The 17681-nt window shown below is 41.7% G+C and overlaps 1 protein-coding gene across 1 annotated transcript in view; it reads right to left on the bottom strand.

The window, feature by feature from the left end:
* Window positions 1-9901, bottom strand: part of CDS2 (CDP-diacylglycerol synthase 2) — a 68341-nt gene extending 58440 nt beyond the window's left edge. Inside the window, exon 1 of the mRNA XM_060031197.1 lies at window positions 9625-9901. Within this exon, the coding sequence (XP_059887180.1) occupies window positions 9625-9681 (57 nt within the window). The 5' untranslated portion in view covers window positions 9682-9901. The remainder of the gene's footprint in view (window positions 1-9624) is intronic.
* Between the last annotated feature and the right edge of the window lie 7780 nt (window positions 9902-17681).

The raw sequence follows: 17681 nt of genomic DNA, 5'->3' as shown, positions 1-17681 counted from the left end.
GCTCAACGTCACTAATTATTAGAGAAATGCAAATCAAAACTACAATGAGGTATCACTTTACAGCAATTAGAATGGGCATCATCAGAAAATCTACAAACAACAAATGCTGGAGAGAGTGTGGAGAAAAGGGAATCCTCCTGCACTGTTGGTGGGAAAGTAAATTGATACAGTCACTACTACGGAGAACAGTATGGAGGTTCCTTAAAAAACTAAAAATAGAATTACCATATGACCCAGCAATCCCACTACTGGGCATATACCCAGAGAACACCATAATTCAAAAAGACACATGCACCCCAATGTTCACTGCAGCAGTATTTACAATAGCCAGGTCATGGAAGCAATACCATCGACAGACAAATGGATAAAGATGTGGTACGTATATACAATGGAATATTACTCAGCCATAAAAAGGAACGAAACTGGGTCATTTGTAGAGATGTGGATGGATCTAGAGACTGTCATACAAAGTAAGTCAGAAAGAGAAAAACAAATATCGTATATTAATGCATATACGTGGAACCTTGAAAAATGGTACAGATGAACCGGTTTGCAGGGCAGGAATAGAGACACAGATGTAGAGAACAAACGTATGGACACCAAGGGGGGAAGTGCCGGGGGGGGTGTGTGTGGGGGTGGTGTGATGACTTTGATTGACATGTATACACTAATATGTATAAAATAGATAACTAGGGCTTCCCTGGTGGCGCAGTGGTTGAGAGTCCGCCTGCCGATGCAGGAGACACGGGTTCGTGCCCCGGTCTGGGAAGATTCCACATGCCGCGGAGCCGCTAGGCCCATGAGCCATGGACACTGAGCCTGTGCGTCTGGAGCCTGTGCTCTGCAACGGGAGAGGCCACAACAGTGAGAGGAGGCCCGTGTACCGCAAAATAATAAAAAATAAAAAATAAAATAGATAATAAGAACCTGCTGTAAAATAAATAAATAAAATAAAATTCAAAAAAAAATGTCATGGGTAATTTGATAGAGACCAAAGGCAAAAATTCTGACATAAATCCCAGCAATACTTTCTTCGATCAGTCTCTCAAGGCAAGAAATAAATGCAAAAATAAACAAATGGAACTTAGTCAAAGGTATAAGCTTTTGCACAGCAAAGGAACCCATAAACAAAATGAAAAAACAACCTACAGAATGAGAGAAAATATTTGCAAATATTTGCAAACCATGCAACTGACAAGGGCTTCATTTCCAAAATATACAAACAGCTCAATATCAAAAAAAAACCCAATCAAAAAATGGGCAGAAGACCTAAATAGACATTTCTCCAAAAAACACATACAGATGGCCAACAGGCACATGAAAAGATGCTCAACATTGCTAATTATTAGAGAAATGCAAATCAAAACTACAATGAGGTATCACCTCACACCATTCAGAATGGCGATCATCAAAAAGTCTAAAAATAATAAATGCTGGAGAGGGTATGGAGAAAAGGGAACCTTCCTACACTGTTGGTGGGAATGTAAACTGGTGCAGCCACTATGGAGAACAGTATAGAGATTCCTTAAAAAACTAAAAACAGAGTTACCATATTATCCAGCAATCCCACTCCTGGGCTTTATCTGGAAAAGACAAAAACTCTAACTCAAAAAGATGCATGCACCCCAATGTTCACTGCAGCTTTACAATAGCCAAGACGTGGAAGCAACCTAAATGTCCGTTGGCAGATGAATGGATAAAGAAGATGTGTTACGTATATACAATGGAATATTAATCAGCCATAAAAAAGAATGAAATAATGCCATTTTCAGCAACGTGGATGGACCGAGAGATTATCATACTAAGTGAAATAAGTCAGAAAAAGAAAGACAAATATCATATATCACTTATATGTGGAATCTAAAAAAATAATATAAATAATATTAATGAACTTATTTACAAAGCAGAAACTGACTCACAGATACAGAAAACAAACTTATGGTTACCAAAGGGGAAGGGAGGAGAGGAGGGATAAATTAGGAGTTTGGGATTAACAGATACACACTACCATATATAAAATAAACAACAAGGACCTACTGTATAGCACAGGGAACTCTATTTCACATTTTCTAATAACCTATAATGGAAAGGAATGTAAAAAATTCATAGGGACTTCCCTGGTGGCGCAGTGGCTAAGAATCCGCCTGCCAATGCAGGTGACACGGGTTCGAGCCCTGGTCCGGGAAGATCCCACATGCCGCGGAGCAACTAAGCCCGTGTGCCACAACTACTGAGCCTGCACTCTAGAGCCCACAAACCACAACTACTGAGCCTGTGCGCTACAGCTACTGAAGCCCGTGTACCTAGAGCCCATGATCCGCAACAAGAAGCCACCGCAATTGGAAGCCCACGCACCGCAACAAAGAGTAGCCCCCGCTCATCACAACTAGAGAAAGCCCACATGCAGCAACAAAGACCCAACGCACCCAAATAATAAAAATTAATTTAAAAAAAAACAGTATAGATTTATGAATCACTTTGCTGTATACCTGAAACTAACAGAACATTGTAAATCAACTATATTTCAATTAATAAAGAAAAAAAGGCAAGCTATCAGACCATGCATGGTAGCATTACAGCCACGTAGCAATCTGCACAGGAGGGATATGCATTTGAACAATGGTTGTTTCTCTGAATGATGGGATTGTAGGTGGATTTCATTCTCATTTGCACACATTCCTGTGATTTCTACAATACATACATGCCTGATGAAGTATTGAAATGGGGAAGATCTAAAATGGACTTTGAGAAAATAGGACTTAAATAGGTAGAGGTGGAAAGAGGGGTGACAGAAAATGAGCACATTTCCTACGGTTGGAAATAGCAAGAGCCAAGATCCAAGTCACAGAGGCTCCAAGCAGGAAAAGGGGCTGGTTAAGAAACAAGGCCATAAAGGACCAAATTTAAGAGATCTGAAACAGGGGCTAAAAATTTTTTTCCCTTCTGTAACTCATAGGGAAGTTTCAGAATTGTACAAAGAAAGGTCAGGTGGACTAGAAGGGGCTGAGAACAAATCCTGAAGGGAGGGAGCTCAATTAGAAGGATTTATAACAGTTCAGGCATCAAGTCCTGAACTATCTGAAATACGCCAAAGCAACAGATAAGGAATCCAGGTGTTATCTGATGAGAACCTGTGACCTGGACTGGATGAGGGAGCAGAGACACAGGGACTAACGGATTTCAAGCTGGAGCAGAGCAGACGGGAGGAGGAAGGTCAACGTCTAAAACGAGAAAAGTCAAATTTGAGACAAACTAAGTTTGCGTTGACTGAGGGACGTATACCTAGGAATTTCCTGCAGATCACCGAAACCACAGGACTAGCAGGACACAGACTATGGGGACAAGGCTCTGAGAGTCGTCCACTGAGGGATCCAGGTCAGTGAGAGATATCCTCTCAAAATCTCACGCAAGGGCAGAGAATGTTGCCAGTAAATCCCAGGTCTCAAGAGCTCTTTCAAAAACGCAGCAAAGTCTTCACAGAGAAGCCCCAGGCTGGCCCTGTGGTGACTCTAATATAAAAGAGCTGCTGCCAAAGGGCAACAAATCCAAAGGACAGTTCAGGTCCTTTCACACCAGCAGCAGATGCTTGTGAGCACCCTGGCAGGGGTGTGCTGCTGCTGGGGAGGAGAACCAGGGAGGCATCAAGGAGACGTTCACAGTGTACGCTCTGCACCTTTCAAATTCTGAACCACGCACGCACTGTCTAGTCAAGATAACATAAAGTTTAACTTTCTTTAAAAGGTCACTCAACTGAGTGGGCCCTATGCCATCCCCACTGATGAGGCAAACAGCACAAGAACAAAGATCATGGACTGGCAGGGCAAGCTGCCTAATGGGGACCAGGTCTGCCCTGGTTGGCACCACATCACTGCCCCAACCAAGCAACCACTGCGTGGCAAGGCATGGAAGGCAGGAACTCAGCCCAACCCCAGGAACAAATCAGTATTCTTCCAAGGAGAGCCTGGCAAAATTAACAGTCAGGAGTCTCTTTTCCAAACCAGAGGCAGTCTGTAAGTGAAAGGCTGTGCTCTGTCACCCCCAGCAGCCTCTAGCACCAGTCAGGAAGGCTGGGAAGGCTGTCACAGCACAGGGAGCAGGTTAAGAAGCTGTGTGCAGCAGAATTACTCAGCAAGCTCTCTGCAAAACTAACGAATTCAATACACTTCACCTGTGTGGATCCCAGGAAAGACAGCAGAGTGCACAAATCAGAAATAGTGATGCACATTTTTTTCAAACAGCTTAAAGGGTGATTATTTGTACTGTGAAATTAGTTAGGAGAGTCATTTCAAAAGTTTCCTAGATGCATTCAAAGTCTCCTGAAATGCCAACCCAATCATAAATTTTATGATGGCAATCTTTTGGCCCACATTTCATTCTTGTCTTTCCTAAGCACCACTGGAAAAACATGGATCGGTGGCAGGAAGACCACTTCCAAAGCTTAAATTCCAAGTTTCTTAGTTTGGCAACAACACTGTGCTTTTGGAATTTAAAATTATAAGCACGGTTCCCAGAGGAAAACGTTTCCTTTATTAGCAACTGGCTTTGACAATTCCATTCTAGGATGCTAAATGTAACAAAATACCTTCTGACTTTTATAATAAACACATTCCCCAGATTATTTTGTCTGCTTATTTGTAAGACACTTTGCCACAACAGTTAAGCAACTGAAACATTTTTTTAAATCTTTCAAATTTGTTCCAGTTCTTTTAATGAATTGACCTAATACTGTTTTCTGAATTCTTCTACTATAAAATAAGAAAGTTCCCATTTCACCATTTATTTCCCTAAAAAGATATCCTTGTTTTATTATTTCTAATTTTCTTAAATTTTAACCTAAGAATATCAGCAAAGCCAGAATCATGGAAGTTTGAAATCCCATGCATGATAATCAGAAATACTGAGCAATGGAGCAACTGTCTTGTTCTGGGCTAATGGACTACATTAGGCTTTTAACAGAAGGCAAGTAGGTGCTGTGTTTGTGGAGCAGAGCAACAAGCACTTAGTGAACCTCTAAGCCCCAGGCATTCTGTCATCATAGAAGCAGTTTAAGTGCAGTTGTAAAAAATTAAGGTAACTTTAGCTGGATAGTTCCTCATATCCTCCCTACCTACAACAACGGATGGGAAAGTACTTAAGAATCAACCACCCAAGACCAGATGGCTACACAGGCAAATTCTATCAAACATTTAGAGAAGAGCTAACACCTATCCTTCTCAAACTCTTCCAAAATATAGCAGAGGGAGGAACACTCCCAAACTCATTCTACGAGGCCACCATCACCCTGATACCAAAACCAGACAAGGATGTCACAAAGAAAGAAAACTACAGGCCTATATCACTGATGAACATAGATGCAAAAGTCCTCAACAAAATACTAGCAAACAGAATCCAACAGCACATTAAAAGGATCATACACCATGATCAAGTGGGGTTTATTCCAGGAATGCAAGCATTCTTCAATATACGGAAAACAATTAATGTGATACACCATATTAACAAATTGAAGGAGAAAAACCATATGATCACCTCAACAGATGCAGAGAAAGCTTTCGACAAAATTCAACACCCATTTATGAGAAAAGCCCTGCAGAAAGTAGGCATAGAGGGAACTTTCCTCAACATAATAAAGGCCATATACGACAAACCCACAGCCAACATCATCCTCAATGGTGAAAAACTAAAAGCATTTCCACTAAGATCAGGAAGAAGACAAGGTTGCCCAGTCTCATCACTCTTATTCAACATAGTTTTGGAAGTTTTAGCCACAGCAATCACAGAATAAAAGGAAATAAAAGGAATCCAAATCGGAAAAGAAGAAGTAAAGCTGTCACTCTTTGCAGATGACATGATACTATACATAGGGAATATTAAAGATGCTACCAGAAGACTACTAGAGCTAATCAATGAATTTGGTAAAGTTGCAGGATACAAAATTAATGCACAGAAATCTCTGGCATTCCTATACACTAATGATGAAAAATCTGAAAGTGAAATCAGGAAAACACTCCCATTTACCATTGCAACAAAAAGAATAAAATATCTAGGAATAAACCTACCTAAGGAGTCAAAAGACCTGTATGCAGAAAATTATAAGACACTGATGAAAGAAATTAAAGATGATACAAATAGATGGAGAGATATACCATGTTCTTGGATTGGAAGAATCAACATTGTGAAAATGACTCTACTACCCAAAGCAATCTACAGATTCAATGCAATCCCTATCAAACTACCAATGGCATTTTTCAGAGAACTACAACAAAAAATTTCACAATTTGTATGGAAACACAAAAGACCCCGAATAACCAAAGCAATCTTGAGAACGAAAAAAGGATCTGGAGGAATCAGGCTCCCTGACTTCAGACTATACTACAAAGCTACAGTAATCAAGACAGTATGGTACTGGCACAAAAACAGAAAGATAGATCAATGGAACAGGATAGAAAGCCCAGAGATAAACCCATGCACATATGGTCACCTTATCTTTTATAAAGGAGGCAGGAATGTACAGCCTCTTCAATAAGTGGTGCTGGGAAAACTGGATAGGTCATGTAAAAGTATGAGATTAGATCACTCCCTAACACCATACACAAAAATAAGCTGAAAATGGATTAAAGACCTAAATGTAAGGCCAGAAACTATCAAACTCTTAGCGGAAAACATAGGCAGGACACTCTATGACATAAATCACAGCAAGATCCTTTTTGACCCACCTCCCAGAGAAATAGAAATAAAACCAAAAATAAACAAATGGGACCTAATGAAACTTCAAAGCTTTTGCACAGCAAAGGAGACCATAAACAAGACCAAAAGACAACCCTCAGAATGGGAGAAAATATTTGCGAATGAAGCAACTGACAAAGGATTAATCTCCTAAATTTATAAGCAGCTCATGCAGCTCAATAACAAAAAAACAAACAACCCAATCCAAAAATGGCCAGAAGACCTAAATAGACATTTCTCCAAAGAAGATATACAGACTGCCAACAAACACATGAAAGAATGCTCAACATCATTAGTCATTAGAGAAATGCAAATCAAAACTACAATGAGATATCATCTCACAGCAGTCAGAATGGCCATCATCAAAAAATCTAGAAACAATAAATGCTGGAGAGAGTGTGCAGAAAAGGGAACACTCTTGCACTGCTGGTGGGAATGTGAATTGGTACAGCCACTATGGAGAACAGTATGGAGGTTCCTTAAAAACCTACAAATAGAACTACCATACAACCCAGCAATCCCACTACTGGGCATATACCCTGAGAAAACCATAATTCAAAAAGAATCATGTACCAAAATGTTCATTGCAGCTCTATTTACAATAGCCCGAAGATGGAAACAACCTAAGTGCCCATCATCAGATGAACGGATAAAGAAGATGTGGCACATATATACAATGGAATATTACTCAGCCATAAAAAGAAACGGAATTGAGCTATTTGTAATGAGGTGGATAGACCTAGAGTCTGTCATGCAGAGTGAAGTAAGTCAGAAAGAGAAAGACAAATACCGTATGCTAACACATATATATGGAATTTAAGGGGAAAAAATGTCATGAAGAACCTAGGGGTAAGACAGGAATAAAGACACAGCCCTACTAGAGAATGGACTTGAGGATATGGGGAGGGGGAAGGGTAAGCTGTGACAAAGCGAAAGAGAGGCATGGATATATATACACTACCAAATGTAAGGTAGATAGCTAGTGGGAAGCAGCCGCGTAGCACAGGGAGATCAACTTGGTGCTTTGTGACCGCCTGGAGGGGTGGGATAGGGAGGGTGGGAGGGAGGGAGACGCAAGAGGGAAGAGATATGGGAACATATGTATATGTATAACTGATTCACTTTGTTATAAAGCAGAAACTAACACACCATTGTAAAGCAATTATACTCTAATAAAGAAGTAAAAAAAAAAAGAATCAACTGGCACTTTTGTCTGGGAGATGGATCCAAGTAGTTAGGTGGGGAGGGTAGAAACTGTTTCACCTCATAATCTCATGGTTTTTGGGTATGTGGCTTTGCTTGTTTTTACCAATAAGTCTAATTATTACAAATAGCTTTTCAAAAGTACAGCCCATTAGGTATAATGCCTTCTTTTTTTCTACCTCTTCTCACACCTTCTAAAACAACAAAGTCCCATTAACATCAAGTCTGATTTCTCACCCTTAAACAGGGCTACACAGCCTCCAAGTATCTGTAAACTCCCCCAGGCCCAGCTAGGGTATTTAATGGGAAGAGTAGAAACTTCAAAGTACCTTGTCTCTGTAAGCGACTCCTAAACTTGCACCCAAGCCCTAAATTTTCTCCAAAACATATTGTAAACATCAGTATGGAGAGTTCTCCTTGGGTGATCCACTGTCATAACCAAAAAAATTGTTTAAAATCCCATTACATCCCATACCCAAAACATTCCTTCCAGTATAACTGCTGTTGACACCCTGACACCTAATCTTGTGCCTTCCTCCTTCCTGATATCTCCCTAATGTTCCTTTCCTCCAGTTACCAAAAATGGAAAGCTACATAAATGGGTGCTGTGGACCTGGTGTAGAGCAACAGGGATTGGTGGGAACAGCTGTTCCTCAGTTCCAGCCAAACGTTAATCAGGTGGGAATGTGATGGCAGATCTTCCAATGATCCAAAATAGGCAATAAATTCAGACTGTTAGGAGAAATATTCTGGTTTTTAAAGCAACACAGGGACCAAAGAAAACAACTGCAGGTCACCTGTTGGCAACCCGCGAGTCAGCCAATCTGTTTCATTCTGGTCCATGCTCCCTCAGTCCAGTCTACACATCACTGTCAGATCAATTTACCAAATAACACTGCTCCTGACCACTAACTCCAGGCTCGAAATACTACCACTAAGTTTATGCTGTCATTCAACGTCCACAGTAACATAATGACTCCTCACCTTCCTCAACTCCCTTACACAACCTTTCACTTCAACCAATTAAGTCTGCTGCCCTCATATCTCAACCCCAACCAGCTACGTCCCTGCCAAGATGGCCTCTGTTCTACCCTCCTCCTCTACCCCATCAACGCCCACATCTGAAGCAGTAAACAAGCCCATCTTTGGGGAATATACCTTCCAACACCTGCTGACTACATGAATTAAGAGACTTCTCTGCTTAAAGCCAACAGATTTAACTTTCGAGAAGGAGTTTAAATCTCCTAACAGGCAAATCACATGGCCTTGTCTTGTTACACCTCCAGCCCCCAAATAACATTTTAAAGAAGTTCAGAGAGGCTAAGTCACGCTCTGAGGAGTCTTTCCGGGGTCTCGACGTCTTCACACCCAGGAAGGCCTCGGGGAAGTGGATTGGCGTAGGACCCCGCAACCAGCCCTGCGAGGGCTGCGGACGTGCGCAACCCCCGCGCTCTCCTTCCTGGGCCCCGGAGATACCACCCCCAACTGGACCCCAGAGCCATGTCCCCGGGACCCCGACCTCCTGAACCCTGCCGCGAGCTCCGCGGGGCCCAGCACCCGAGGACCTTTCCCGCAGACCAGGCCCGGGGCCGCCGACGGCCGCGCAGAAGATGGCAAGACGACCCCTCTGCGCGCGCCCCGCACGGACCTCCGGGGGACTCCGCTGCCCCGGCCGCGCCCAACCGATGCTGCCGCTACCTTTTCCTCGGGCGGTGCGTCCGGCTCGCGGGCCATCCTCTGCCTTAGCTCCGTCATGCTGGAAACACCAGCGCTTCGTCGCTGCGGCCGAGTGGCGCAGCCGCCGAGGCCGGCAGCTCAGCGCGGGCGCGCGCGGACTCTGCTCGGCCAGCCCCCCGTCGCCTAAGCAGCGCGCAGCTTCGCAGCGGCTCCCGACGCCACCGCAGCCCGGCCGCCAGCCCTGAAACTTGGCCCCGCCCGGTGCAGCCACCGCCCTTTCACCCGGGCAGAGCGCGACCAATCTCCTCCAGCCCAGCCCCACCAACTCCTTTTCTCGGGAGGGCCCCGAACAAGCGCGCACGCGCACCGCTGCCATCACAGCCCCGGAACTACACCAATGGCGCGAATCCGTCAGGGAGGCGGGGCGGGGGCGGAGGCGGGGCGGGGGCGGGGGCGGGGCAAGCGGAGAGGATCGGAGAGGCGTGCATTGGATAGCAGCCTAAGAGGGCTGGAAAAGGCGTGCTTTTCTGAGGGGGACTACTCGATGGGAGCTCGGGAACTGGAGCCCGTGGTCTTAGAGATAACAGGTTGCTGGGGGCTATGGGCTGCAGCCCCGAGCCTCCAGCCGGCCTAGTGCTTGCTGCCTTCGGCTTTTTATGTTCAATAGCCAGGGCTCTTCCCTCTCACTGATAAGTAGACGCTTGTTAGGCCCTGAGCGGAAAGGCCTGGGGAACGCACCTGTGTAAAAGGAGGAGATTACGTGATAAGGAAGTGAAAGCCAAACTTAAGTCTGCGTTGCTTTGCCAAGTTATCTTCTATTTAGTGAGCGTTAATTATGTGCTGGGCACTGAACTATGTAGTCTCTTTAATGCATCTCATTTAATCTGTACAACGCTTGGAAATGGATATGATTTTTATTTTACAGCTAGGGTCTTCCACGGTTATTCAGCTTTCTTTTCTCTCTTTTGGACTATTGAAGGACATTTTTGGACAGGAATGCTGCCTGCTTTGTTCACAGCCCAATCTCCTATGTACCTGACGCATCCCAAGTACCTATTTAATAGATTTAAAGTTTCTCCTGAAAGAAAATGATTTAACCAAGGTCTCACGGCTAGAAAGTGCCCACTAAGAATACGAACACAGATCTGTTACCAACGCACGCTTTAACATACTCCTGGCCTTCCTAAATTCATTGTTAATACCCGTGTTGCTCAGCATTGCCTTCAACAGTTCCTGTTCACTGCCTTTAAGTGATGTAAAACAAGTATAAGACAGGGCCCCTTCCCTTAAGCATATTGTAATTTAACAAGGAGAGAAATTTGCACACATAGGAGCTGCAATTTTGTGTTAGCAATTTTGACCTGAACTGTAAGGTTTGGGGAAAGTAGTGGGAATTCTGAAAAGGGTGTTATATTTTCTTGATTTCTATAAAAGTATATTCCCAAGTGCCTATAACACTCCTTCAAAGTGACAATAAAATAGGTATAGAGGAACACTGAACTCAGGGTATGCTTTGTTCCCTATTAACGCACAAATACTTGTTTTTTTTAGAGAAACAGACCACCCCCTTTAGGCCATAATTTATTTAGAGAAAGCTGTGCTCTTTTGTTTTATTTGTCTTTTGTTTTAATCTTATTTATAAAAGTAAATAACATGGGACTTCCCTGGTGGTCCAGTGGTTAAGACTCCAGCTCCCAATGCAGGGGACCTGGGTTCCATCCCTGGTGGGGAACTAGATCCCGCATGCATGCCGCAACTAAGAAGTCCACACGCTGCAACTATGAGCCTGCATGCTACAATGAAGATCCCGCGTGCCGCAACTAAGACCCGGCACAGCCAAAATAAATAAATAAATATTTTTTAAAAGTAAAAAATAACTTATTTTTAAAAAGTAAATAACATGCTGATGGTAATTTTAAAACTCTTTTAATCTGTTGGAGACTGTGTGACCACCATTTTGACTAATGTCAGTGATCACTTCTTGAAATAAAGACCAGACACTTCTTGGGTAAATTAAGCAAGGTTTATTATCTAAAGGATCTAGAAGGATGTCAACACCTTTAAGACAGGTGGAAGTGTTAGTAACCAGATTCTCACCTTTATGGAACATATTTGTGAAAGGTCACATCCGAGTAAGCATCACATCAGTCCTCCTGGAACCTCAGCTGTTTGCTTTGAAACACAGCCTAACTGGAGAACCAGTGCATGTAGATCAGAGTTTCAGAACGCACAGTATAATTACTAGGGTAGATAACTCCCTACAGTTTGGCCCGAACAAACTTCTTATCTGTCATACTCAGCCCTCCCAAGCTAATGGAGCTCAGACCAGGTACAATTCTGAAGTCGGTACTGTGGTAAACAGGGATGAGATATTCAGACCTCTGGAAGTCATGTTAACAGGTATTTAGGCAAGCTTTAGAGCCTCTCCCTCAACTGTAGGAAGAAATTAAAAGTAAAAAATTTCCCTCACCTCCAGCCCAAAGAAGAATTTTGTTCTTTTACATTACGTTACACCTCCTCCTCTACCCCTGATTTTGCCCTTCAATAGAAATACCTCATAATAATAGAATACTTCATAATAGCTCTTTCCTCTAGGGTCATTTCTTCCAGGCTTGTGACATATCTTGTATATGGTGATTCTTTTCATTGTACTCCTTCTATTGCACTCCTATACATATACTTAGTATATGTATAGGATTAGTATAGGTAACTAGCATGAGATTTTTAGTCCCCCAGAGTGTGCAGGCTGACTGCAAGCTCAGCATAAGTGGGCAGGTATTGCTATAATTATTATCATTCTATAATAAAAACACCTCCCACCTTCTTGATAATTTGAAAACTGCATTGGTACAAGTGACAAGAAAATTCTTCAGTTCCCCGAATAGCGTTTTTCCTCTCTTAGAGGGGAAGAACTGTCAATAAATGAATTATTTAAACAATACATTTTTAAAAAAATTGTCCATAAACAAAAACAGACTTGATCTGCTCTTTTTCTTGTCCTTCATATTGCCTTTCTAGATCTTATCTTGACAAGTGTTCTCAGAAAGCTAAAACTTCTTATTCAGTTTAATGAGATGACATGCAAAATGGAATTGAGAATGGGCTAGGCAGAACTGTATAACATCTTAAAGTTTCAAAAATACAAATCCTGCATTCCCACAAACTTGTAGACCTATTAGATTATTACACAGTCCATTTAAACTATAATTTCAGTCTTCTCTCTGACAAAGCATAGGTCTTACTTTTTCAAACCAACAGTCTATATGGAGGTGCAGGTGGCTTTAAGCATAAATATTCATCAATTGATCACACATGCTGAAACAGTACTTTTCAGTCCTAATTATTTATTAGAATTACCTGGGGAGCTTCTAAAAATGCCAATGGATGGCCCATCCTAGACCAACTAAATAAGAATCTCTAGAGATGGAACCTAGAGGAAATAGGCTTGTTTCTTTCATTTTGTTAAGCTCTCCAGATGAGTCTAATGTGCAGCCAGGAATGAGACTCAGTTTAATATGTGATATCACCTTGTAAAGAAATTTGCCAGAAATTATATTAAATAGTTCACAGCATTTTTCTCTCCCAGCATGCATTAACATTTTCAGACCAACAATATATGTTTGATGAAGAAATTGTGGGAAATGCAGAAAAGCATAACGAAAAATATTAAGATCATTTGTGGTAGCATCAGCCATAGATAATTACTGTTAACATCCATATTATTGCCTTTTTATTCTATTTTCTGTGCACTTACACTCAGATATAATAATTTTAGAAAGTTGGGATACTATTGTTTATACTGTTTCATAACTCGACGTTTTAACATCAAATGCCCTTTGAGAACGGTACTTTTTTTTTTTTTTTTTTTTTTGCGGTACGCGGGCCTCTCACTGTTCTGGCCTCTCCCGTTGTGGAGCACAGGCTCTGGACGCGCAGGCTCAGCGCCCATCGCTAACGCGTCTAGCCGCTCCACGGCATGTGGGATCTTCCCGGACCGGGGCACCCGTGTCCCCTGCATCAGCAGGCGGAGTCTCAACCACTGCGCCACCAGGGAAGCCCGAGAATGGTACTTGAAAAGCTTTATAGTATTCCATCTTACAGATTTACCATAATTTACCTAACAAAGACCATATTGTTAGACCTCAAGATTATTTCCAATTTCAGGGGAATTGTTAATAATTCTATAAGAAACATTCTTAAACATGCCTCATCGTGGTAAGTAACTCTGATTACTTCTTTGGGAAAAAAAAATCCTATAGATTGAATTTCTGTGTCAAAGACTAAATAAAAAATTCCAAGGATTTTCATACATATTTCCAAATTCCCACTGGAAAAATTATACCAATTTATACTCTCATCTTCAAGTCATGAAAGTACTCACTTCCTTATATCCTTCCTAAGAAATGGGTGTTAACACAATTTTTATTAATTTGGTAGATTAAAATTTTATCTCCCTTCAATTTATGTTTCTTTGCTTATTAATATGCTAACCATTTTTCATACATTTACTAAGACTGGACCTTAGGCACTAGAAGCCAGGGACCTCTGGATTTTGTTTAGATACATAAAGTGCCCTTTTATTCAGTTTGAATTGGGTTCTCTGTTGTGGAAACAAAGTATATTAACCAACACAAGTTTTTAGGCACACTGAAGTTTTAAAACTTATGTAGTCATTCCTATGTTTTATGGGTTTTTTTTCCTTTTATGTTTAGAAGCCCACAGCAAGATCTCTTAAATATTTACCAAAATATTTTTCCATTTCTTATTGGGTTTACATTTATTTGAATTTTAATTATTTAATCTATCTGGAAATTATTTCAGTAAACAGTTATTAGGAAGAGTCTATAGCTTTACTTTTTCCTAGAAGTTTAACGAATTGTTTGGTCATAATTTAATTCATTCTTTTTCTCACTGATTGAAATAGCACCTTTACTAGTTGTTAGAGTAATCCTCTTAAAACCGAAATTGGGGACTTCCCTAGTGGCGCAGTGGTTAAGAATCCACCTGCCAATGCAGGGGACACGGGTTCGATCCCTGGCGGGGGAAGATCTCACATGCCGCGGAGCAACTAAGCCCGCACGCCACAACTACTGAGCCTGCATGCCACAACTACTGAAGTCTGCTCGCCTAGAGCCCGTGCTCCGCAACAAGAGAAGCCACTGTGATGAGCAGCCCGCGCACGGCAATGAAGAGTAGCCCCCACTCTCCGCAACTAGAGAAAGTCCGTGAGCAGCAACAAAGACCCAACACAGCCATAAATAAATAAATTAATTAATTAATTTTTAAAAAAACAAAACAGAAATTGTCTCATGCCAAAGACCCTTTGATAACTTTCCTTTTCACTTATAGAGGGTTTGTAAAGGGCTATAAGATCTCAGCCCTGACTCTCTTTGCAACCTCACCTTGCACCACTCTCCCCATTGTTCAGTGTGTTCTGGACACATCAGTCTTTGAGTCCTATTGTATGTCAATTACATCTCAATAAAACTGGGGAAAAATACTTATAAAAAAAGCTTTGAATTTTAAAACAAACTACTATCTGAACACTTTCTAAGCATGCTGTCCTTTTAAAACATGTTATTCTTTCAGCCTAGAATACTTTCTCCCACTCTCCAAACAGCTAGTTTCTCTGGTAACCTGCTACCTCCGCAGAAGGCCTTCCCTGACGACAGGTCATAGCCATTCTTAAGTCATGGGTGGAGTTTAATTGCCATTTAAAATACCTTCAAATCAACACTTCGATTTGGCATTAAACCAAAATGTTATTATGTAAGCAGAAAGCACAGAAACAGAGTAGTAGAGTATACATTCGTTATTAGTGAAGCAAATGTTTCTCACTGGAGGAATGAATACATTCCACATTTTGCAAAGGAACTGAGACACTAAAAGGACCTGGAGGGACTTCCCTGGTGGTGCAGTGGTTAAGAATCTGCCTGCCAATGCAGGGGACATGGGTTCGACCCCTGGTCTGGGATGATCCCACATGCTGCAGAGCAGCTAAGCCCGTGTGCCACAACTACTGAGCCTGTGCGTCACAACTACTGAAGCCCGCATGCCTAGAGCCCATGCTCTGCAACAAGAGAAGCCACTGCAATGAGAAGCCTGAGGACCGCAATGAAGAGTAGTCCAGCTCACCACAACTAGAGAAAGCCCGTGAGCGGCAACGAAGACCCAACGCAGCCATAAATAAATATTTTTTAAAATAAATAAAAGGACCTGGAAAGGAAAATACCTACAAATAGATGAAACCGTTGTGTTTTGATATAAAGATGTATGCAAAAGGATAGTTGATTATACATAAAGGAAGTGCTAGTATCAAAATTTACGAATGGGTGGCAGAGACTTGGAAGAAATTCCAGAGACAATAGAGGAGCACTCTTAAGAATGCTGCATCATCCACACCCTTGACGACAGAGTATGATATATGGAAAAACAGCAGTATCAGTAACTGAGTGAGAAACTGAATGTGAAGATATATTACAAGTGCTTTAACCAATATATATATAGTGTGTACATATTACGCACATGAATGATATATGATACAAATGTTTTTAAAAGTCTAAAAGTTCTTTTGATAATTACAAAATAGACATTCTAAATGATAAATCATATGATAGTTTGACATTTTATTTTCTTGTGCTACATAAAATGGGGCCTCTTACAATTGAAGGTACCTTAAATTCAGTGCATAGATACATCTAATAAAAGCGCTAGAAGGAGGGGCTTCCCTGGTAGCGCAGTGGTTGAGAGTCCGCCTACCGATGCAGGAAACACGGGTTCGTGCCCGGATCCAGGAAGATCCCACATGCCGCGGAGCGGCTAGGCCCGTGAGCCATGGCTGCTGGGCCTGCGTGTCCGGAGCCTGTGCTCCGCAAAGGGAGAGGCCACAACGGTGAGAGGCCCGCGTACTGCAAAAAAATAAAATTGAAAAAAAAAAAGAAAGTTCTAGAGGGAGAGAATAGAGTAGAGAAAGGCAATTTTTGAAGCCATAATGGTTGACAATATTCTAGACTTGATGAAATACATGAATCTTCTGATTGAGGAATACAAAATTTCCTGAACAGGAAAAATAAAACTAAATCCACACCAAGATACACGGTAGAAAAACTAAAGAATTCTACAGACCAAGGTAAAATATTAGAAGCAACTAAAGAGAAATGCTGTAAACAAAGCAAAAAAGAAACAAAGGAGGGATATTTATAATAATAAGATTATTAATATATGAAGTGCTCCTTTTAATCAATAAGACAGTGGTCAAGAACTATATGAACGATATCCAACTTGCGCCAATCTTTTAATACACAAACTGAAATTTCCATATGAGCACAGATTTAAAAACGAGATTGCTAATATCTATAGAAAGAAAAATTAGGCGAAATGAGCATGCTCGTAGTTTTGGCTGAAATGTAAATTGCAATCTTTTAGAAGTCAATTTAGTAACATTAATCAAAAGTTTAATGTGTATGCTCTTCGATCCAGCAATACTTCAAGGAGTTGCCCAAATTACAAGCACTTTTTAAGTTAGTTACATACGTAGGATATTATGCCATCTTTTTAAGAGGTGCTGATATAGAAAACATGTACCTGGCATAAAATTACACATGCTTTATTAAGTACTTTGCAAAAGGGTCTACGGTATAAAGTCATTTGTTTTTTTAAAAAAAGTATATTTGTAGAGAAAATAAAAAAGCTTAGAAAGTTGCATACGGTAAATGATACGAGTTTGGTGTGTATGTGGCGGAGGAGGTTTAAGAGCTGGTGGTCAAGACAACTCTTTAGGCTACAAGGCGGCTCTTTCTCCTAGCAGGCTGGATTTGCGTTTCACTTTCGAGGCCGGAAATTCCCTACCCCTCAAGAGGGAGATGAAGCACCACAAAGACGCAGTTCAACGACCCCCCCCACCCCCACTATAGGCCTGACCTTCACAGTCGGCCGGACTTTTCTAACGTCCGGTTCCGGAACGTGACAAAAAGGCGGGGATTCCCGCCGGTCGCCTATCAGCCGGCCCTCAGAAGGCGCAGCGCTCACGCCCCGTCCCCAGTCCGCACCCTCCAATAGATGTTAGGGGTGGAGCGGAC

This window comes from Delphinus delphis, chromosome 15 (genome assembly GCF_949987515.2).
Source record: "Delphinus delphis chromosome 15, mDelDel1.2, whole genome shotgun sequence".
In the NCBI taxonomy this organism is placed as follows: domain Eukaryota; kingdom Metazoa; phylum Chordata; class Mammalia; order Artiodactyla; family Delphinidae; genus Delphinus; species Delphinus delphis.
This window is presented reverse-complemented; position numbering and strand designations above follow the sequence as displayed.